At 40.3% G+C, this 22,690-nt stretch overlaps 1 protein-coding gene across 4 annotated transcripts in view; it reads right to left on the minus strand.

Annotated features, from left to right (window-relative positions):
• The window catches only part of ACSL4 (acyl-CoA synthetase long chain family member 4), an 88,153-nt gene that overhangs the window by 37,286 nt on the left and 28,177 nt on the right, over window positions 1-22,690 (minus strand). The window contains exons 1-8 of one of the 4 annotated variants that reach the window (XM_058714113.1): window positions 21,738-21,805; window positions 18,205-18,255; window positions 4,874-5,113; window positions 4,454-4,631; window positions 2,992-3,101; window positions 2,734-2,872; window positions 486-636; window positions 207-330 (exon numbers count right to left, since the gene is read on the minus strand). In XM_058714113.1, coding sequence (XP_058570096.1) covers window positions 207-330; window positions 486-636; window positions 2,734-2,872; window positions 2,992-3,101; window positions 4,454-4,631; window positions 4,874-5,101 — 930 coding nt within the window. In that variant the 5' untranslated portion in view covers window positions 5,102-5,113; window positions 18,205-18,255; window positions 21,738-21,805. Of the gene's footprint in view, window positions 1-206; window positions 331-485; window positions 637-2,733; window positions 2,873-2,991; window positions 3,102-4,453; window positions 4,632-4,873; window positions 5,402-14,653; window positions 15,563-18,204; window positions 18,256-21,737; window positions 21,806-22,690 lie in introns of those variants that run through there. The other 3 variants (XM_058714110.1, XM_058714112.1, XM_058714111.1) reach the window with 3 other exon arrangements.

Here is a 22,690-nt window from a genome sequence, read left to right on the forward strand (position 1 = left end):
CAAAATCATGTAAGAAGATGTAGATGAAGCAACGCTAACAAATCCATAACTCTTTTTTACAGCTACATATTTGCCCACAGGGGCTATTTTTGAAGTCGAGGAGAAAGCTGCCAGTGAACTGAAGTGTCTCACATTGGCAGTAATACGTTCTCAGCCAAACAGCGCAACTTAATAGGATGGCGCGGAAAGAGTAAAAGGCTTGTCACCTGGTCAGAGAGTGTAAGTGGAGAAGAATAGCCAATCCTACAGCCGTAGGTAAAGCAAGATATCTCTGCTGTCAGTTCTAGCACATGAGCCAAAGGCAAGTAGCCAATGTAAGTGTCCTTTGGTCTAAAATGAAATAAGAGAAACATGTCAGCCATCAGGAAAAAGGCATGGTTAAGTAGAAACATCAATAGCATTCTCGTTTCTACACAGATGGAGTTTAGACGATGTCGAACAGGAGCTCTCATCGCAAAGAAGAACATGGAATGAGTCTCTCTTACCCCAGCCCAGGAATCCTCTCACACTGGCCTGTCATTCCAGCTATCAAATTGCTATGGTGCATCATCACTCCCTTGGGGCGACCGGTAGAACCACTGGTATACATGACAATAGCCATGTCCGAAGGAGTTGGTCTGTTCGGAGGAACGCTCGCTAAAAGAATGAAAAAGCACTTCATTTTCTTCAGTTTAGAAGTTCAACTGCTTACACAAAGATTAATAAGAGTTTTTAGGTATTTTTTGCATAATGATGAACCATGTAAAACAAATGCTCTCTACTGACAACCGACACAAAAAATGGTGATCGAATTTCTGGTTACCTGCAGTGAGAGTCTTGAACGCCACTGTGGCCCTTTTTCTGGGTGTTGAGCCCAATCCCGGTCTACCCCTGCCTGGCTGAGGTGCTGCACACACAGCAGTGCTGTGGAAAGCTAGCCAGGATTTTGGAAAATCAGGGAGATAGACTATCGTGTGCAAGCCCTTCAGGCCTCAGTTTGCTCACCTTTAAAATGAGATGGCTGGGCCTGATTATGGTTCTCAACCACTGAGGGGCATGAGAATTACCTGCAGAACTTAAACAAAATACAGTCTCTGTCTCTGGCCCCCACCTCTGAGCATTCCGGGTCTGGGATGGATCAAAGGCTCCACAGGTGACACTCATACACACCCCTGATTGAAAGCCACTGGACTTGGTATTTTTCTCACTTTTTATAAAAATAATTTAATAATAACTGAACCATGGACACTGAATTAGATAACCATTATGCATTTAACAGATTATTTTAAGATTACATTCCAAGCAGCACATATAATCCAAAGAACACCAAACCAAAATGATATTTTCTACTGTTTTTAGTGTTGCTTCTTGAAATCTGTATAGGAAATCAGTTTTTCAAAGTACTGAAAGTGTACCTAGATAAAAATAACACCAAGAGGTCCTTTCTCTCTTCTCTCTCTCTCTGTGACTCACTCGCTCACTCACTCCTGTAGTTACAACCCATGTTATGTGTCTGGCTTTGGGACTCTTTTGGGTCTTCCAGATTTAGTGCTTATTGCCCTATCTGGATTGGACCATACTTTGATTCGGTCTAATCAAAATGAGACGGGAATTTTATGATACTGAGAGAGACCGTGTGGAGAGGTTTATAAACACTTCATTCCCTATCAATGGTAATATCTAAATAGTATCTAAATTTCACTTCTCCTAGCCCTCTGTCTGAACTTAGGAATATTATTGTTGTTGTTATCGTAATTTATTGTATTTTCGAAAGAGAGAGAGTGTGTTTGCATAAGTTGGGGTGAGGGGAAGAGGGAGAGAGAGAGAACCTTAAGCAGGCTCCATGCTCAGCGTGGAGCCTCACACAGGGCTCGATCCCACGACCATGGGATCATGACCTGAGCCAAAATCAAGAGTCGATGTTCAAGTGACTGAGCCACCCAGGTGTCCCTGAAGGTACAAATGTTATACCATCTTAAAGGTCCTGAGCTGCAGTGCTATCTTTGCTTTTACTGAATGACTGGGGGAGGAAAATAGAGAGGTCTTCCCAACAGATTATATTCAGCCATCTTGAGCAGGGGTCGGCAGACTCCTTTTCAGAAAGGACCAGACGGTAAATATTTTAGGCTCTGCGGGCCATACAGCCTCTGCCAAAGGTACCCAGCCATAGACACTTGTTAAATAATTGTCACGGTATTCTAGTCCAACTTTATTTACAGAAACAGACAGCAGGCTGTAATTTGCCAACCAATGCACTAGAGTCGTGCTTCTCAAACTATGTGTTGTGAGGACCTTTTCCCCTCTAATGATTTATGGATGGATGCTTTTGTAAAATATAATAAAAAGGCATTATTGGAAAAATGAAATGAACATAACACACAAACTTAAAATTTTTGCATTAGGGGTGCCTGGGGGGCTCAGTCCGTTGAGTGTCTGACTCTTCATTTCAGCTCAGGTCATGATCTAGCGTTTCGTTGAGTTCAAGGCCCACGTCGGGCTCTGCGCTGAGAGTGGAGCCTGCTTGGATTCTCACTCTCTCCCATTCTCTCTGCCCCTGACCCACATGCACACACTCTCTCTCACACACACACAAAGTAAATAAACATTCAATCATATATGGTCTTGATAAAAATTTTAAAACTTTTTTTTTAAATCCAAGAAGTGTACAGTTTTCACTTGCATTACTTCCTTTCCTGACCTACTGACAACAAACCTTAAACAGACGGATAAATTTGTTTTACCGGCTTTACTTACCGTTTTCTGGCTTGGATCCCAACTCTTCTACTGATTGCATGCTGTGAATCTCAAATCCTTCAGGGTATTCTGCTTTATTGATAGTCTTATTGTCCACATAAATTATATGTTTGACACAGTTGATATCTAACAGTGCAGTCTGTTGAACAGAAACAAGATCCAGCTATTAAATACGGGCCCACGGTAAACTCAGTTATTGGACATTTTCATGACCTGTCAGATAACACCATATTAATTAAGAGAAATATTTTTATTTACCTTAAGTTTACTTTCCAGAAGTTCAACGCTAGTGATCAGGTAGGTGGCCTCGGATTCATTTAACCCATGAACTACAGCTTCTTTGCCAAGCGTGGCATATAAAGTCACAACTACATAATAAAAAAAAATACAAATGTGAACTAATTAAACAGTTAGGAGCTACATTATTTAAGTCAGCCTTTTGTGATAGAAACATTCATGGATGCACACGTCTTATAATGTAATTTCATTTCACAGTCTCTGCCAATATCTTTCAACACTGCCTCAAACTTCGAGGTAGCCCCAACTTTTCCTTATAAATTCACAGGATTCTAACATCCTAAACCTGAAGAAACCCAGAAATACTAGAAGTGCCACAACTGTTCAAAAATTAGGCAATCATGATTCTCGAGGTGAGTAAGTTTCTGGCTGAACTGCTAATTCCGGTCAGAGCTAGCCTACCTAGGACTACCCTGTGACATGTAGGTTCACTGGCCATGGCACCAAACAGTGGGTAAGTCCTTGAGAATCTTCAGACTGAGGATCTCAAGTCTGAATCATGTTCTCACTCCTTCTAGGGAGTTTTTTATGTGGGCCCAACGTCCACGCTGCTTAGTGACCTCTAAGCCTTAACTGGGTGGCCAAGGAGATCTAGTCTTTAGGAGCTACCAGAGAAAGGAAACATGGGCTGAAACCAGGACCAGTTAGTATCAAAGGACATCTGCTAAACCTAGATCGGATTGGAAATTCAGCTCTAGGCTCGTAACCAAAACAGCGACGTGGGTAAGAAGAGCCACTTTTCACAAGCTATTGTTTATTGAAGTTGGGTGATGGGTACATAGGGGATCATTTCATATTCATTTTTGTTTGCCTGAAATTCAAACTCCTGATTCCTACACTACACCTGTAGTGTTCTACCTCATTCAGTAAATAACTTAGTGCCTAGCACACAACAGGCACTATTCTGGACTTAGAATTTTTTTAAACCATTTCATGCACAATTGCAAAAACAAATGTTTGTGAAGCAGGAAGACACCCAACTTTACCTTCCGGCCAACATATCTAATGTGCTCATTTCACACGTAAAACAGAATGAGTCAAATGAGATGCCCTGGACGTGAAGCAACAAATTAGAATTATCCTAAGCAATGGTATTTTTGTTTTTAATCATTATTTTGTGTGTCACTTCCTAAAAAACACCCCCAGGTCCCAAATATTTCAGGTACAATTCACTTCCAATTGAAAAGCAAAATCCTAAATTCTATCCATTCAGCTGCCAACTAATTCCCACGCTAGCTCTTAGAAATTACTTTTAACAGGCATTATCAGATATCTTTTAACTACATTACGTACTGCTTTATGGATACAATGGATGCAGAAAAATTGCTAAAGAACACCTACCTTGAAAACAATAAGGTTGCAGGACAATTTCACATGTTACTAAAACCCTTTCTGTCTCCCTTCAAAAACACAAGGCACTTACGAGGGAAGTTGTACTTAAAGCAGGTCTGTGCCGCAATCATCCATTCGGCCCTGGTCTCACAGAAAATGGCAATAGTGTTCTTTGGTTTTAGTCCCAATGCAGTGAGTCCACTACCAAAATTATTCACTCTGCGGTTCACTTCGAGATAGCTCATCCACTTATAAGTCCCAAGAATTAACTGTTAAGGAGAGACATTCTCTGAATATTAGTACATTCAAGCAAGCAATTAAAATACCGTTCAAAGTGTAGAGCTCTAAAATTGCCTTTAAGTGAATATACAGAAGCATGAGCACCTTCTGAGAATTTGTTATGCAGCATATTTAAATGGAATGGCAGCATATTTAACATGCATTTGATTTATGATAAAGTAAAAACATACCTTCCCCTTAAAACCAATTAAAAAGCACAGAAATGCTATACCTTCTTAAAAACCTTTCCATTTGGCTGCATTTCATTTTCTTCACTTAGGATCTCTCTGGTCCCAAGGCTGTCCTTCTTCCCAAACTTGGACACAGCATGATCAAATAACTTATCCAGAGTGTCTGCTCCAGGGATGTCTATGACAGCTAGCGAGTCGAAGTGCGTGACAGAGCGATATGGACTTCCAGGTTTGTCTGAAGTGGGCTTAGCTTTTATTCTCTTTGCCATAGCGTTTTTCTTCTTCGCATTGGTAAGAAAATACCATGGAATAAATATAAGGGCACTGTATATTGTTATTAACAAGTGGACAGGCAGCAAAATAATGGTGAGCACGTTTAGCCTAAGTTTCATAGTGGCAAGGCTTCTACAATGGTGTTTATTTCTTGTTATTCTTTGGCTGCAGAAAGCCTTATTTTGCTGAAGAAGGCAATAATGGAAGCAGCAGTAAGAGGAGTATAGCCAAGGCAGTTCAATTTTAATGATACAGATAAAAGTTAGTAATCTTTGGAAGCCGACAATAAAGTACACCTGTAGGTGAAGACAATGAACCAGGCAGAGAGCAGGAAAAAAAAACAAAAACAAAACAAAACAGTATTAACAAGTTGATAGCAACATTGATTTAAATACTCAGGTCTTCAGTAGTTTATATAATTGATTTGATACAGCAAGTTGAAATAACTGGTCTGAAAGACTGGTATTTTCCATTTTAATCATTATTACCATAAACTTCTCAATTTATTTATTTTTTTGGTTTTTAGGTATATTCTGCCCATCACTCTGCAAGTCACTTGAGTGACACTACTTTAATGCGTACACGAATGCACGGATGTGGTATTTCAGCTTGGCTAAACTTAGGGAATGCCAATGATGAGGTTTCTCTTAAGTATGCCCATGTGAACCAGGTAGTTTTAAACAGGAATGGGTTTTGTAGCCCAAAGGGGAGAAATCCACCAGTTTAAGGCTTACTTCTCAATGCTCAACCCAGAGATACTATTCTGAGTTCCTCATCAAGGTAAATTTCTGCACTAATGCTATGCATTATCTCCAGTCCCCCAAAGTGGAACAATACAATCATAAAGTCATTTCCTAAGTGTCCGTTTTGTGCTCAAAATTGCACCCGTGGCCTGGGAGGAGGAGGAGTCAGAAAGAGGTCCGAAGTAGTGTAAGTCCCGGCCTTCGCTCATTACCAGTTACCACTAATGAGGCCATCTGCACACAAGACAGAGCCAGTGTTTTTCAAATGTTTTGGAGGGAGAGGGGCAGCGAAACAAACCACTCCTTTGAATAAAAACTCCTGCCAACGTCCCACACATGCAAGCAAAGTGGAACTGCTCTGGCTGAACCCAGGGGTGAAGTGTGCCGAGTCCCACCCCGGACTTCCTGGAAGCCTGCTCCCAAAGTGCCCACCGAAGCATTTCCAGTGAAAAGCCTGCTGGAAACACCTAAGTGCTGTGGCATGCGGTACAAACAATGCGACAGACATCATGAGGAAGTGCAAAACGGCCAGCAGTAACTAAGGGGAGCTCTGTGAAGAGTGGACTTTTAAAGTGGACCTGATGTTGGGGATCTGGAAAATTAAGGAGAAAGAATGGAGAGCATTCCGGGCAGGGAAACCACATGGCAAGATGCAGAGGTAGGAGTGAAAGAGCTTTGGGAGAGTGGGAGTGCCCATAAGGACACTAGACAGACTGGGGCATAGAGTGAGTACATGTTGGCTAAATACGCTATGGGTAGTGCAGGATCTGACAAATCAGACCAAGTAATTTTGATCTGATTGAATCAGACAGAAAACTGGGGGCCTCTGCAGGTCAGAAAGAGAGTGCCAATTGGAAAGGAATGGCAGAACCGGCCTCAGGGATGATTATAACTCACAGGGAGCTTGCCTTCAGCTGAGAAAGCTATTTTGGTGAGTGGAAGAGTATTTCAGCGATAAAAACTAAAATAATAGTTCGCTTTGGGACACCTGGGTGGCTCAGTCGGTTAAGCATCTGACTTTGGCTCAGGTCACGTTCTCACAGCTTGTGGGTTTGAGCCCGTGTCGGGCTCTGTGCTGATAGCTCAGAGCCTGGAGCCTGATTCGGATTCTGTGTCTACCTCTCTCTCTGCCCCTCCCTCGCTCATACTCTTTCTATCTCTGTCAAAAATAAATAAACATTAAAAAAATTTTAAATAATAGTTCACTTTGAGGAGACAAATTGAATGAAGCCCATCCTTCTGCAACTCTGGTGGAACCTACTGAACCCAGGACAGTTGTTTGTTTTAACACCAATTACCTTAATCCTGCCTCCACTTTAGTTCATGCCCTGCAACCTAGTGGGGCAAGATGAGCAAGAAACTACAGAAACAAAGACCTGGGTTTCAGTCCCTATCTCTGTCACCAAATTGCTGTGGAAGCTTGAGCTGAACAAGCTATCTGAGCTTAAAATCAAACTAGATCGGTAGCCCTTAACTTCTTAGAGGTGATGGACCCTTTTGAGAATCCAACTGCGACCTATAAACCCAAGATATGCAAAAGGGTCTACGTGATTTTAGGGGGTTTGTGAGTTCCCTAAAATCCATCCATAAACCCCAAAGGGTGACACCAACTCTGAACTAAGAACTGCTGGCTTATATGATTTCCTGGGGTCTTTCCGACTTTAAATTTTGGGATTTACCCTACCTAGAAATTGCTGCCTTGGTCTGACAAGTCGGGTCATTCATCTCTTCAAAACAAGGTATGTCAAGTGTCCATCATGGTGTCTGGTCCTCAATATGCAAGATCCCCGCTAACAATCCTCCATCATTCATTTCACGATGACTTAAATCCACAATAATCTTTCCTTTTTCTAACTTCCTACATCACTTGAAATGTCTACCACTCATTTCAATCCTTGATTATATTATGGATATTCTAAACATCTAAGCCCCTAAGTCCACAGCAAGGACCAGTAGTTCTCAACCTGATCAAACCCAACACCTTTTTCTTAAAACAAATATTCTGTAATACTCTCTTATCAATCTTGAAAGGTAGTCATAGATGATAACCCACTTACATACATAATTTTAAAAAATAATTCCTTACTGGTAATAGAAAGGAGTACCAAAAGGAAATTAATTCAAGACAACAATACTTACTTCGATACGTAAATTGTCAGAGACAGTACCAGAAGTCCCCCCAAAAAAGTCTCTGAATTGATATTATGCCCTAATGAGTACCACCTGACCTTCAATTGAGACATTGTCAGACTTGGGGCTGAAGATATAGACAGCTTTTGAAGGGTTTATAATTTAATTGTATTAGTTGCATTATACATTTTTATTAATCTTTTACACATATTTGCCTTAAGGCTCAGAAGTAGGGCAATGTCTTTTGCTTAATTCTCGTAATAACAGAGACACATTGGTGTAAACACACACACACAACACAACACATACACAGCAGACAAGCCTCAAAGAACATCCAGGTGAGGAGAGCTCTGAGACATCAGTTAGTTCAGGTGTTTTCAAATTCTTTCTGGTGGTGATGAGGGGGGCCTGGGTCATCTACTGGAATAAAATCTTATATGAACATGAAAATACAAAGGTAGATATAGATAGATAGATAGATAGATAGATAGATAGATAGATAGATAGATAAAAGGAAAACGCAGAGCTGCTTTGGGAGGGGAGGACTGACAGCCCCTGACAGGACTCCTTGGAACCCCCGGTTCAGCTGAATGTTTGAACCATCGGCGTTTTCAGTGAATGAGTGACAGCTGAGGCCTGTCCCCTGGTCAGTTGCTCATTCAAGCCAGCCTCTGCCCAGCGTCGCCTGTCATCTGAAAATCTTTCCTTGCCAAAGGTTTTCCAGGGTTACATTCAGGTCTATTGATAAATTGATTTCAAGAAAAGAAGAAAACACCTACTCTGTGTAAGTTTTGAGCCCTTAGTACAAAGATGAGTAAAGCACACATGCCTCAATCATTTACATGCATTACATATGTGTTCATATGTATGGTAGGGGGCAGGGAGATCAGTTCACAAATACATAGAAAATGTAGAATGTAATATATCCCATAAGAGGGGTGCCTGGCTGGCTCAGTTGGAAGAGCATACAACTCTTGGTCTTGGAGTCATGAATTCAAGCCCCACGTTGGGTGTAGAGATTACTAAAAAAAAACAAATACTAATAAACTTTTTAAAACGTGTGTGTGTGTGTGTGTGTGTGTGTGCGCGCGCGCGTACATACACCTTCAGTAAGAACAAAAGGCTAAACATATTCAAGGGGGGGAACTGCATCAGTTTTGGGGGAAAAAGAGATGAAGGAGGAAGTAGAACCAGCTGGAAAGATTTCACAAAAACCATAGTAGTTGAGATAGGTAGGTTTTCAAAAGGAAAAGGAAAAGAAAAAGAGTGGAGAATGAGGACAGTCCTACAGAGAGAACAAATGGATGAGCAAATGGACGGAAGCAGAACAGCACAGGATGGAGGTGAGAACCGGCCAGTAGGGTAGCAGGTGCCTGATGCTTTCCATGTAAGATCCTGCTCCACTTTGGGGATCTAAGTCAATGAGAAAACTGCATTTTTTCAGAGCCAACTTCACTAGCATGTAGCTCTACTGTAAGAGTCACATGCGTATGATGATTTAGCAACTCAAGATTCACCCCCTGGCTATCGCATTACGGGGATATGTCCTCTGCAGAAGAGAAAGGCTGAGTTCCTGGGTGGTAAATGGGTTAAACCGAGGTGGGAGATCTGGGTCTGACCTCGTATGTGCTATGAAGTGTGACTCTGAACAGGTAATATGACCTCTCACAAGCTCTGTATCTCTGTCTAAGCTCATGTATAAAACAGGAATACTGCTTGTGCTATTTGGTGGCATTGTTGGGAGAATCCTTCCCCATGGCCAGCTTACATTCCATGGGCAATAATAATCAGTCTCTGGAATACCCTCTCGAGTTTCTGGCCCCTCTCCCATTTTGTTGTACTTCTTCAGCTAAACTACACCTGGGCTGAATCCAATCCTCCACTGAAGTGTGCACCTGCACCCATGCAGCTGAATTTGGCTAGAAAAAAACCGGATGTGCTGAGCGTCCCCCCTTCACCCCTATTTGAGAAGGACCTGGTGGTGCTGCTCCACTGACTCTTCCCTCACCCACCCCATTAATTTTCCCTGCTTGACTGAATCGTTCCCATAAGCATTGTAACAGGCTATTACCTGTCACTTTAAAAACCATTCCCTCTCTCGGAAGCTCTTCTCTGGCCCCAGCCCCCTTTCTTCTCTTCGGGACTCCTTGAGAGTTGCCTACACTCTTCATCTCCCAGTCCTTTCCCCCTATTTCCTCTGGAACCTACTACTCAGGCTTTTACACACTACCACTCCACAAAAGTGCTCTGATTGAGGGCCCCAATGACTTCCATGCCATCACATCCCAAGGTCAGTTAAGGCTCCCACTTCTCCCTTGATTCATCAGCAGACTTTGACAGAGCTGCCCCCTCTGTTCCTCAATGAAACGACTTCACTTGGCTTCCAGGAGACCACAGTTCTTCCAGTTTTCTCCTGACTTCTCTCGCTGTTCCTTCTCAGTCTTCTTTGCTGCTTCTTCCTCATCTCCCTGACCTCTAAATGCAACAGTCCTCAGTCCCTGCCCCTCCTCTTGTCTTTCTCTCCACCCATGCCATGGGGATCCCATTTAGTCCCACAGCTTCAGATAGCATATATATACGGTGATGACTTCCAATTTTTTCCCCCTAGCCTGGAGGTCTTCCTTAAACACCAGATTTGTCAATCCAACTTCTTCCTCAACAGAGCCCTATCAGTTAAATACCTCAGACTTAATATGGTCCAAGTGGAGCTGCTGATCATCTGGCCTCACACCTGCTCTGCCCAGTCTTGCCCATCTCTGTAATTCCAGTCACTCTGACCAAAAACAAACAAACAAACAAACAAACAAACAAACAAAACCCTTAGAGATTCACCTCCACTCTTCTTTCTCACACATTCCACACCAATCAGCAGCAAATCCTACCAGCTCTGACAAGACACATACCCAGCTGAACTGCTTCCCGCCACTTCCACTGCTACTGTACTGGTTTCAGCCACTATCATCGCACCTGAATAAATGCATTTGCCCATCTGATCTCCCTGCCTCCACTTTTATAACACATTCTAAACTCAGCAGCCAGAGTGCTCTGCTGCAAATGTAAGGCTGATTATGTCATTGCTCTGCTCAAAACCTTTCAAAGGATCCCCATAGGACCCCCTCAGTCCTCACTCTACCCAATGAGACTATGTGATCTTTCCTCTATCTCTGAAATTTCTGACTTCCTCTCCTACGCTTTCCCCTGGCTCATTCTGTTATAGTTCTACCTGTTACTTGCTGTTTCTGAAACACATCAGGCATGACCCTGCCTCAGGGCCTTTGTACACACTATTCTGCCTGGAATGTTCTTCCAAGATACCTGCATAGCTTATTCTCTCATCACCTTTTTGTCTTTACTGAGATACCACCTTCTCTAGCCATCCAAAAATTGCACCCCAACAACCTGCAGTCCCTTTCTCACTCTGTTCTTCTCCTTAGCACTTATCACCAATATGACATATGCTTTCTTCTTCATATTTATTATTGACATCCCCATTAGAACATAAGCTCCATGAGACAGGGTTTACAGTTTGCTGCTGAACCCACAGTGATTACTGTGGTCTTTCCAAGCATTAGCAGTTCAATAAATTCGTTGACTGAAAATAAGAATATACATGGAACTACTCTAAAATAATAAAGTAAAAATGTATGCAAGGACCACAGCCTGAAGACCACCAACCTTAGTCATCTTTAAAAAAGAAAATCACTCTCTATGTCAAGAATAAATAAAACATTTAAAAAAAGAAGAAAAAGAAAATCAGGGGGGTGCCTGGATAGCTCAGATAATTAAGCTTCCAGCTTCATCTCAGGTCATGATCTCACAGTTTGTTGAGTCAAGCCCTGCATCAGGCTCTGTGCTGACACCTGGCAGCCTGGAGCCTGCTTCAGATTCTGTGTCTCCCTCTCTCTCTGCCCCTCCCCCCCCCACATTGTCTCTCTCTCTCTCTCTCATAAATAAACATTTAAAAAAATTTTAAATCACTTGTCCATGCCAACATTCTATGAGAGGGTATCCTGTTAAAATCTGTGCTAATTATAATAAATTTGAACATGTTCTTAGTCACTTAATATGGGGACGCTTGAGTGGCTCAGTTAAGCATCCAACTCTTGATTTCAGCTCAGGTCATGATCTGACTGTCATGAAATCAAGCCCTGCATCAGGCTCCATGCTAGGTGTTGAGCCTACTTAAGATTCTCTCTCCCTCTCAAAAAAAAAAAAAAAAGTATAAATCTGCCTGTTGCACAGAAGTGAAAGATTGCTGTTACAAAAGCCTGAAGGCTTGGGGTGCGCCTGGGTGGCTCAGTCGGTTAGGCGTCCAACTTTAGCTCAGGTTATAATCTCATGGTTCGTGAGTTCGAGCCCCATGTCGGGCTCTGCGCAGACAGCTTAGAGCCTAGAGCCTGCTTCGGATTCTGTATCTCCCTCTCTCTCTGCCCCTCCCCAGCTTGCTCGCTTGCTCTCTTTCTCTCTCTCTCTCTCTCTCTCTCCCTCTCTCTCTCAAAAATAAATAAAACATTAAAGTTATTTTTTTAAACAACAAAAAATAAATAAAAGCCTGAAGTCTTGGGGCAGCTGGGTGGCTCAGTCAGGTAAGACTCTAGATTTTGGCTCAGATCATGATCTCACAGTTCTTGTGTTCGAGCTAGGCATGGGGCTCCACGCTGGCAGTGTGGAGCCTGCTTGGGATATTCTCTCTCTCTCTCTCTCTCTCTCAGCCCCTCCCCAGCTCACTCACTCTAAGGAAATAAACTTAAAAAAAAATAAAGAAAAGCATGAAGGCTACACAATTGGTACTATGTGCTTTTTCACAAATGCCTTTCACAAAGGTATGCTGTCCTTACATGTATGAAGAGTGATACTGCTGCCCTACCAGAGGACATGAACTCTCAGCTGTGCTTCCTTGAAATCAAGTAATTTCACTTATATGGCAACCAGGAAAGGGAAGGCCATCCTTTTCAGTCACAAAATAATTCACTGTCCCTGCTGATGTTCACCGTTCCACATGGAAATCAGATTAATAACTACATACTGAGCATTTACTATGGGCTAGGCACCATGCTTGATCCTTTAGATGCATTATCTCATTTAATCCTTCAGGAAACCCCTTTGAGGTAGTCCCCTCATTTTACTGATGATGCAACTGTCTCAGAGAGATAATATGCCCAAGGTGACACAGCAAAGCAGGGATTTTGACCCAGGTCTAACAGATTTTAAAGTCTATGCTTTCAGCAATACTGTCTATGACCCTGATCATACTGGTATAATCCAAATAGGTGAGAGTGACAAACCTTGTGTATGAAGAAATCCTGGCAGCAATTTTGAGCACTGATCTGTCCCAAATCCTAAGGCATTTTTATGGGTGGGGAAAAAAAGCCCTTTAGGCATCTAGTAAGTCCTAGAAGTCTTAGTGGAAAATCAGATAAAATTTTCTTTTACTTTTTGTCCTGAGGTCAAGTTTAATGTTAAGTATTTCATTCCAGTTACTTCAAACGCTCTCAGATAGTTAGGTTAAAACACAAAAGCATTAGTGGTACATTTAAGCTTTAGCATATGCAAAGTAAACACATACTACATATTGATTAAAATCTGAATTTAAAAGAAGAAATCATCTCCCCCAGAAGCATGTGACACATCAATTTAAGAATGAAAGAGAAAAACTCATAAACTGAAGTCGATTAATGCTAAGACATTTTTTTTTTCAGAAGTTTGAGAAAATGGAGTAAACCAAGCAAGGACCCATGCATTTGCCAACCTGAAACACGCAATAAGGACAAATTAACTTCACCTGTCCTTGCACAGGACTTTATCAAAATGTAAAAGGCATCAATTTGAAAACCAACGATGAACTGTGTGAGTGCTACTTGAAGAAATCACATTTTCAAGTCACACGTTATTTAAGGATAATTTAAATACCAAATAAAGAAACAAGTTGCCTTCTGAAAAGGAGTAGCCATATGCACTAAACATTAAATCAGGAAACAATTATAAAATTTCAAAGAGATTAAACAGATAAAGCGTACCTGTGGCTCTTTAAAAGATCATATTTCTACACAGATGTTGCATCACCAAGACTTTTGTAAAGGGGTGGAGTGCTTTTTTTAAAATCCTAGTTTGTTTCACACATTCTTTAAAAAGTTCCAAACGATATTAACATACAGGAGAAAGCTCAAATACAATGTTAAAAGAATAGCTGCATTTGGTTAATGAAATCAAACTTTACAGGAGCTATATTACAATAGAATTCACTTAATATTTTAAGAGTAAAACTTTAAAAATATTACTGTTTTAAGAAAACAAAAGGCATTAAAAGAATAGCTAGTAGGATCTTTTGCTGTTAGTCTGCAAGACTGAATCATCTTGTGAAAGATATATTCATCAGCCCCTTGTAAGTCTCACCTGATTCAAATTGACAGACCAATCTAATCAATATGGCATAATCTGTACAATCAAGCTTTAAATCCGATACATAGCAATTAGAAGAATACATTTGAAAACTGAAAAAGCAAAACAGAAACAAAGACCTAGGGTGAACATATACATGCCCTATCCCAACACACTGCACCTGTGCCTAGCAAGCTATTTTTTTTTTTTTTTTTTTTGACCAGCAGCGTCTCACAACTATGACTGATCTTTGGGTGCGTCTCTAACAAGATTAACCAAGCCTGTCTACTTCATCACCTGGAGAGTTATTAACTCCTGAAGTCGCCATCCTGCCAGTCTCTTCCCAGCTTTTCCCAGCAAAGAAAGCACCTCAGCTGCCATGTTGAAGATGCTCTTTCACACTGCAGCAAAAGTTCCCTCCCATAATGCCTTAAGAACATCCCCAGCATGCATCAGATTATGTTTTTTCTAGGTCATAGGATCTTGTAATTGGGATCCTATCTATATGTGTTGAAATAAGGTGATCTAATGTGTTGAAATGAGGAGATCTGGGAGCCAATGTTGCTGCCTACATATTTCACATACATTGTGTAATTATATATCTATTCCCCATTTTAAGTGATCACCACACACTTGATTTTTAAATATTAGGACGCTTTCAAAAGTCAGGAGTTGGTTGTATGGATTTTACCCAAAGCTTGCATTTAAGGAATTGTGAGGATAAACCATGCTAGTAATGGCCACATACTGACAAAGCATGATGTTACCATCCAACTTTATCAGACACCTGGAAAAGGGAAGAAAAACTAAGTTCCGAGAGGTACGTGTTTGGAGAAACATAAAAAAGGGTTCAGTGCCATAAAGGGTGAGTAGATAGCACAGTGCCCATTTCAATGTTCTGCAGCTACTGCTGAAAATTAACTGCTACAGATCCCTGTAAACAAAACCTTGCTGCTGAATTAGGGGGCGCATCGCACCGTGGCGTAGCCTTTAATTTTGTCTGTAAAGTCTTCTATTGCCTAGGTAATTTTTCTCCAAAGGAACACAGTTATGGTTTTAACAGATGCTAATGAAAAATAATTGGGTTACAGAACTTCACTTTAAATTAGGGGAGCCTGGGTGGCTCAGTCAGTTGAGCATCCAACTGCAGCTCAGGTCATGATCTCACAGTTCATGAGTTTGAGCCCCACATTGGACTCTGTGCTGACAGCTCAGAGCCTGGAGCCTGCTTCGGATTCTGTGTCTCCCTCTCTCTGCTTCTCTCTCTCTCTCAAAAATAAATAAACATTTAAAAAATTTTTTAAATCAAATTAACTTAGTTATAATAAATGTATTTTGTCCAAGTGAAAGTTACACAGACTGTATCTCCTGTCATGTTACCTACTTGTCAACAATAAAGTAATACAAACCACAAGTATAGATTACAAAAAAAAATCTGTGACCAGCAGTAATACTCCCATAGTAATAACTTTGTGTAGCAGGGAGAATTTTGCAACTATACCTTTTTTGCCACATGACTTACCCTCCACATTTGCTAGAGGAGCCAGTCTAACAGGTTAGTTCTTTGTTAATGTAGTTACCCAGTACTTTATACTGTTAAAAATTATGCAACAACGTAATCTTTATTTCTTACAAAATGGCCAATTAACTCACTAAAATTCAACCCCATGGCCACCATGTGAAACTGGATGACCCTGTTTTGTTTTTTTTTTAAAGCTCACTCTGCTCTTCAGTATTAAATACATCTTTATAAGTGAGACTAATAAAAGAACTCAAAGACTGATCAATCTGTTGAAGACTGAAATCCTGTAACCATTCAGTCAACTCTCAAATATTAGCACTGGTAAAGAGAAGGGCACAGATATTCCAAAGACAGATCATTCAAAATGTATATTATGGGGGGTGGGGTGCCTCACATTTTAGAAATTAAAAAATTATTAACTAAAGCATGTATTTATGAAGCTAAATACAAGAAGCCATGGAAAAGTACTCATAGAGTCAATGTCTCCATACTAGGGATGAGGAATACTTTCCATTCTGCTCTCTTCACGTTCATTTGTTTACCTGGCCCATGCATGTTTCACTAAGGTGAGGGAGGGAGGGAAATGGAATTCGGTATTTCTGTTTTGAAGTGTATTTTGGGATAAGCAAGGCCAAGCTCTGCCAACTGAAGAGGAGTCTCTAAAGTGTCAAAGACACTCCCAAGAACCTGTACACACTCCTGAACACAATTGGCCATATGTTTCTGCTAATGCTTTTTGGCAACTCCCACTCTTTGCCTTGGTAGTTTTTTCTCTTACCTATCTAGATGGGCTGTAGGCCGATTGCTATAAATGTTTATCTATGTTTGCAGTGTGTGTGTGTGCGTGAGAGAGAGAGAGAGAGAGAGAGAGAGAGAGAGAGAGAGAGAAGTAGGGAGGGAGAGAGAAAGGAAACAAACTCTCTGTGGATAAATAAATTAACTATACAAGTCTGAATACTACTGCCCTCACAATGGAACCACAGTCTATTTCCCAAAGGAAACACTAACCTCTCTGGTATCTTACTTCTTTGATCAATCCCGGCGTAGTGTGCTAAGTAGCTGAATGCAGAGACAGTGAATTCAGGTCTGCTTATGAAAATTTCTGGCTGCGCTTAAGGTTTTTCTAATGCAAACTAATAATTGGTCGACTTTAGCACTGAGCTGTACAAGAACATCAAGTCTTGAATTTCTTTACACTTGCAATTCAAAAATAGTTATTAGCACATGAGAACTACCAGTTCGTCTGTTTCAAGTTTATAACCTATTATAATTAAAGCGATTCGTAGAAAGACCAGAAATACAAGAGAGGCAGCATCGTATACAGGGTTTTGGTCCTGGTTCAGCAGCTTGCTGAACTGTAAGACCTGGAACAAATTAAATAACCTCTTGTCTGTTTCCTCATCTGTAAAATGAGAAAGCTGGGTTCTTATTTTAAGATATCACAGACCAGTAAGTTTTTGAAACAAAAAAAGGATGGTGAGAGAAATAACACAGCTGCCTTTTTTTTTTTTTTTGGTATTTAATCCCCCAAATTAGATGGACAGATCTTATAATAACAAGTAATCGTGTAAATGGGAAGAGTTTAGCTTTAAGAACAAATGGCCCATTGTCCTTACTCTCCTCACTTCACCGTGGACCAATAAAAACTTCACTGACCAGCATTTGTCTGAAAATCAATGTTTGGGAAATACTAGACTAGATAATTTTCAACGTCCAAGACTCAAACACTGTGATTCTAATTTAAGTGCTCTGTTGTATTTCTTTGATTCCATGCTATGGTCTAGAGTAGATGCTTCAGCGAAGGACAGGACTGACACTTACAACTCTGAAAATCAGGAATATATTTAAGTCAGTTTTGAGAAACAGTAACTGGATTAAGGTTTAATTTATTAGGGAGGATATATGCTACTACAGATCTATCTTCATCAGTAATAATGAACCTCATTACAGATGAGGAAATTGATGCAAAGGGAAGCAAGATACCTTGTCAAAGACACTCAACAGCCTGTAAGCCTCAAGAGTCAGAACTGGAACTCCAATCTGTGAGTCCATGTTTTGGTATCACTCAAGGAAAAAGATTTTGCTTAGATTTCAATTATTACCTCCCCTTTTATAAATGAGTGATGATGGTCTAAATTTTACAAGGTGTACAGGGTGAAAAGTTTTCCCACTTTACTCTTCCAAATCCTGCGTTTTTAAGACAAACATTGGCAGGGTTTTTCCACTACAAAATGAGTCAAGATGCCTGTTAGTATGGTTAAAACTTAATTTTCTCCAAAAGTTGATAAAATTACAAAGTTAGAATTTTTAAAGAACAAATACTTACAGATTTCCTTTTTCTCTCAAGAAGAACACGTCTATCTTCTTTGATTTCAATCTGCAATAAAAGACAACACTTATGGCTACAATGACATGAGAAAAGAACTCCTTTAAAAAAAAAAACAAAATTCAAGTGCTGTTTTGCATTACCTGTGCACCTTAGCTCATGATGAGCCAGGTATCAAAGGAAAACCAAGAAATGACTAGAGATGATCTGGCTAGAAGTAATGCTATTAGAATCTCAGAAAAGTAATTGAGCCTAATTAAGAAACCGTAGTCAAAACTCTGTGGGGAAAAAATGGCAAGATTAAAAAATGAGTGGAGGGGGTATCTGGGTGGCTCACTCGGTTAAGCATCCGGCTCTTGGTTTCAGATCAGATCATGATCTCGTGGTTCATGAGTTTGAGTCTGGGTGTCGAGCTCTGTGCTGACAGTGCGGAGCCTGCTTGGAATTCTCTCTCTCTCTCTCTCTCTCTCTCTCTCTCTCTCTCTGCCCCTCTCCCACTCTCACACACACACACTCTCTCTCTCTCTCCTCTGTCTCTCAAAATAAATTTTAAAAACTTTACAAAAATGGGCAGAGGAACTGAATAGACATTTTTCCAAAGAAGACATACACATGGCCAACAAGCACATGAAAAGGTGCTCAACATCATTCATCATCAGGGAAATGCAAATCAAAACCACAAAGAGCTATCACATCACACCTGGCAGAATGGCTAGCATCAAAAAGACAAGAGATAACAAGCGTTAGATGTGGAGACAAGAGGATGTGGAGAAAAGGGAAGCTTTGTGCACTGTTAGTGGGAATGTAAATTTGCACAGCCACTATGGAAAACAGTATGGATGTTGCATAAAAAGTTAAAAACACAACTATCCTATGATTCAGCAGTCCCACTTCTGGGTATATGTCCAAAGGAAATGAAAACAGGATAGCAAAAAGATATCTGCACTCCCATGTTTACCGCAGCATTATTCACAACGGCCGAGATATGGAAATAACCCAGGTGTCCGGCCAGTGGATGAATGGATAAAGATGTGGTGTGTGCATACATACAATGGAATATATTCAGCCATGATAAAGAAGGAAAGCCTGCCATTTGCAATGACCTGGATGGACCTTGAGGACATTATGCTTAGTGAGATAAGCCAGGCAGAGAAAGACACATGTTGCATGATGTCACTCATATGTGGAATCTAAAAATTCCACACCTAGGAACAGCGTATAATGGTGGTTATCAGGAGTTGGTAAGGGGGGAGGGGAGACTGGGGAGGTGTTGTTAAAGGGTAAAAATTTGCAAACAGAAAATGAGTAAGTTCTGGAGATCTAATTCACAACATAGTGATCATAGCCAACAAGACTGTGTCATACACTTCCAAACTTCAAAGAAACTAGATCTTAAATGTTCTCACCACCAAAAAGAAATGATAATTATGTGATGCAATAGAGGTGTCAGCTATAACTACTGTGGTAATCATAACAATATATAAATGTATCAAATCAACACGTACGCCCCGCACAATGTTATATGTCAATTGTATCTCAATAAAAAATTTTAAAGTAAAATAAAAAGAAAATGGCAAGAAGCAGGATTCATGCTCTTAACAGTTTTATTTGTACTTCTTATTCCCCCCCCATCTCCCAATCAGGACAGGAGCCAAGTTCAGAGACAGAGACAAAGTGTGACCACAGAAAACTAGTCAATCTACCTAGATATCCCCACCCCCAAGTGCCTGCAGGCACCTAGCGATTTCCCCATAAAAACCTACAATGAATAATTTCCTTTAAACAGCAAAAGGTTCTTTCCAAATTAAAATACAGCCCTGGTCTAGGTAAAACCTACAGATATTTTCATCTTTCCTCAGTGAATATACAGATCAGTTTCATGATGTTCTTTCTTCAAGATGGATATGCCATGAAGGTTTAGGGTCAGTTTGCAGCTGAAGATTAACATATTTTGTACAACACAGGAGACAAGGACTTACCATCTGAATACTCAGAATGGTAAAATAAGGTCCTTCAGTAATTTGACATTGCTTACTTATTGCACATTTCAACACTACTGGGGTATCCTAGGCAGGATTATAATTTTGAAGAAGAAATGAGCTCTTATTTCCACGCAGTAGTACTTAAGCAGGACTTACTTAAGCAGGACTAAGAGAAGAACCCTTCAAAAAAATTTTGGCAGGGGGACCTGGCTGGCTCAGTCAGTTAAGCATCAGACTTCAGCTCAGGTCATGCTGTTGTGGTTCGTGGGTTCAAGCTGTGCTGACAGGTCAGAGCCTGGAGCCTGCTTCAGATTCTGTGTTTGCCTCTCTCTCTGCCCCTCCCCCACTCATACTCTGATTCTTCCTGTCTCTCACAAAATGAGTAAACATTAAAAAAATTTTTTTTAAATCTAGATGCCCCAATGGAAGTCACAAACACCCTTGGGCCTAATCACCACACTAACAAGCTGGTATTAACTCAGTTCACTTTCTCCTTTGCTACCATCAGAGAACAATGAAGGGAAGGATGATATATACCAGGACCTATCAGTAACAGCATGCCTTTTGTTTGATAGAACTACTTTTCCAATGCAAGTGAATATCCACAATCTACTTTTGGGGAGAGGGTGCTGGGGACAGTGTTCAGTACATGTGTGAACACAGATGGTTAAGACTACTTACAGAAGGCATGCTACTTAACATTTTCTTATTTTTCTCCCACAGGGCTAACGTTTGATATCAACACAAGTAAAGTAAATCTCCACATATACATATTAAAGTCCAAAAAGCTCAGAAAGAGAATTATGGGGAGGGAAAACTTCCTATTTCTATATACAAATGGAGAGATTTCCCCCACAGATTAATTCAGGTAAGTGATAAATGACAAAGACTAACCTTGTATAAAATCACTGAAAGACCTATGGGTGGCAGGGGGAGATACATTTCCAGTCTCATAGCCCTCCATCAATCGGGCAAGACAAAGCAACTCTAAGAGGTTCTTGAATATAAAAGATAGACTTTACCGCCTATAACTTTAATGGACATTTCTTTCACCACACAAAAAAAGCAACAGCTGCCCAGCAGATAAAAGGGAACTAAATCACATTTCCTAACATAGCCTAATTTTTTCTGTACAACAGAAAACCTGACCCTGAACTTAACCTCTCTCCTAGCCTCCCCCCTACAAAAATAGCATCCCATTATTAAAGCCATTCTATTAAAATAAATTGAAGAGATAATTTCATATAAAAGGACTAAGCAGATTGTCACCATGCAGGCTCTATTTACAAAGGACTCTGACTAGGAATGATCTAGCAGAAATTAGAATGCAAAGTTTGAACATACTTTTCAGTTCACATGTACACTCAAGTTTTTGTAACACAAGGAAGTTGGAAATCCTTCACAAGGCAAACTTTTAACAGAATACAGCATATAATATAGTTTATTTCCACTTAATGATCACCCGGTGAATGGAAAAAGAGAGAATACAGCTTCTAGAGTTTATCATCTTTCAATTAGGCAATGAGGCAGCCCTGAGAAAACCTTACTCACCGAATACCATGCAGCAAAACTGTGTCCATGCGGCTAATAGGACAGTGATTAAAGAAAAAGCAATACAATACAGAGAAAGACAGATACCATATGGTTTCACTCTTATGTGGATCCTGAGAAACGTAACAGAAACCCATGGGGGAGGGGAAGGGAAAAAAAAAAAAAAGAGGTTAGAGTGGGAGAGAGCCAAAGCATAAGAGACTGTTAAAAACTGAGAACAAACTGAGGGTTGATGGGGGGTGGGAGGGAGGGCAGGGTGGGTGATGGGTATTGAGGAGGGCACCTTTTGGGATGAGCACTGGGTGTTGTATGGAAACCAATTTGACAGTAAATTTCATATATTAAAAAAAAAAATAAATTAATTAAAAAAAAAAAAAAAAAAAAAAAAAAAGAAAAAGCAATACAAATACAAGGCAGTGCTGTTCAACTTCAGACAACCCTCATCTTTTGAGGCAGGCTTAAAAATAAACCATTAATGTGTTTAGTTTTTGCCCTCTTGCAAATAAGTTAGTCTGTTAGTCAGCATTTTGAGAACATTCTTCTACAAGTAAAGTCAATACTGAACTTGTGATAACATCTGCTGTAAATGTTTAAACCATAAGGAATCTTCCTCCTATAATTGATGTCTCAAGGACCCATCCTAGTAAGTTTAAAAGAGAATGTTTCAGAAAACAGTGGAAAATATTAACAAAGTTCTGAGCACTGGTGTTCAAATCTAAAAGTAAATTCTGGTGAGTCCCTTATAAAACAATGTTCTAAGCAATGGTCTTGCTTCAGATAAATACATGTAAGCCACATGTTAACAAGTGCTAGTGAATGAAAACTGCCATACTAGAATACAGTTCAAAGGTTAGAAATGTTGAAATCAAGAAACAACACAGATACAAAACAGTACATATAACTCCATTATATACACATATTTGAGTGGGTAGATATTCATAGAAAAATTAGTA

This window comes from Neofelis nebulosa, chromosome X, assembly GCF_028018385.1.
Source record: "Neofelis nebulosa isolate mNeoNeb1 chromosome X, mNeoNeb1.pri, whole genome shotgun sequence".
NCBI lineage: Eukaryota > Metazoa > Chordata > Mammalia > Carnivora > Felidae > Neofelis > Neofelis nebulosa.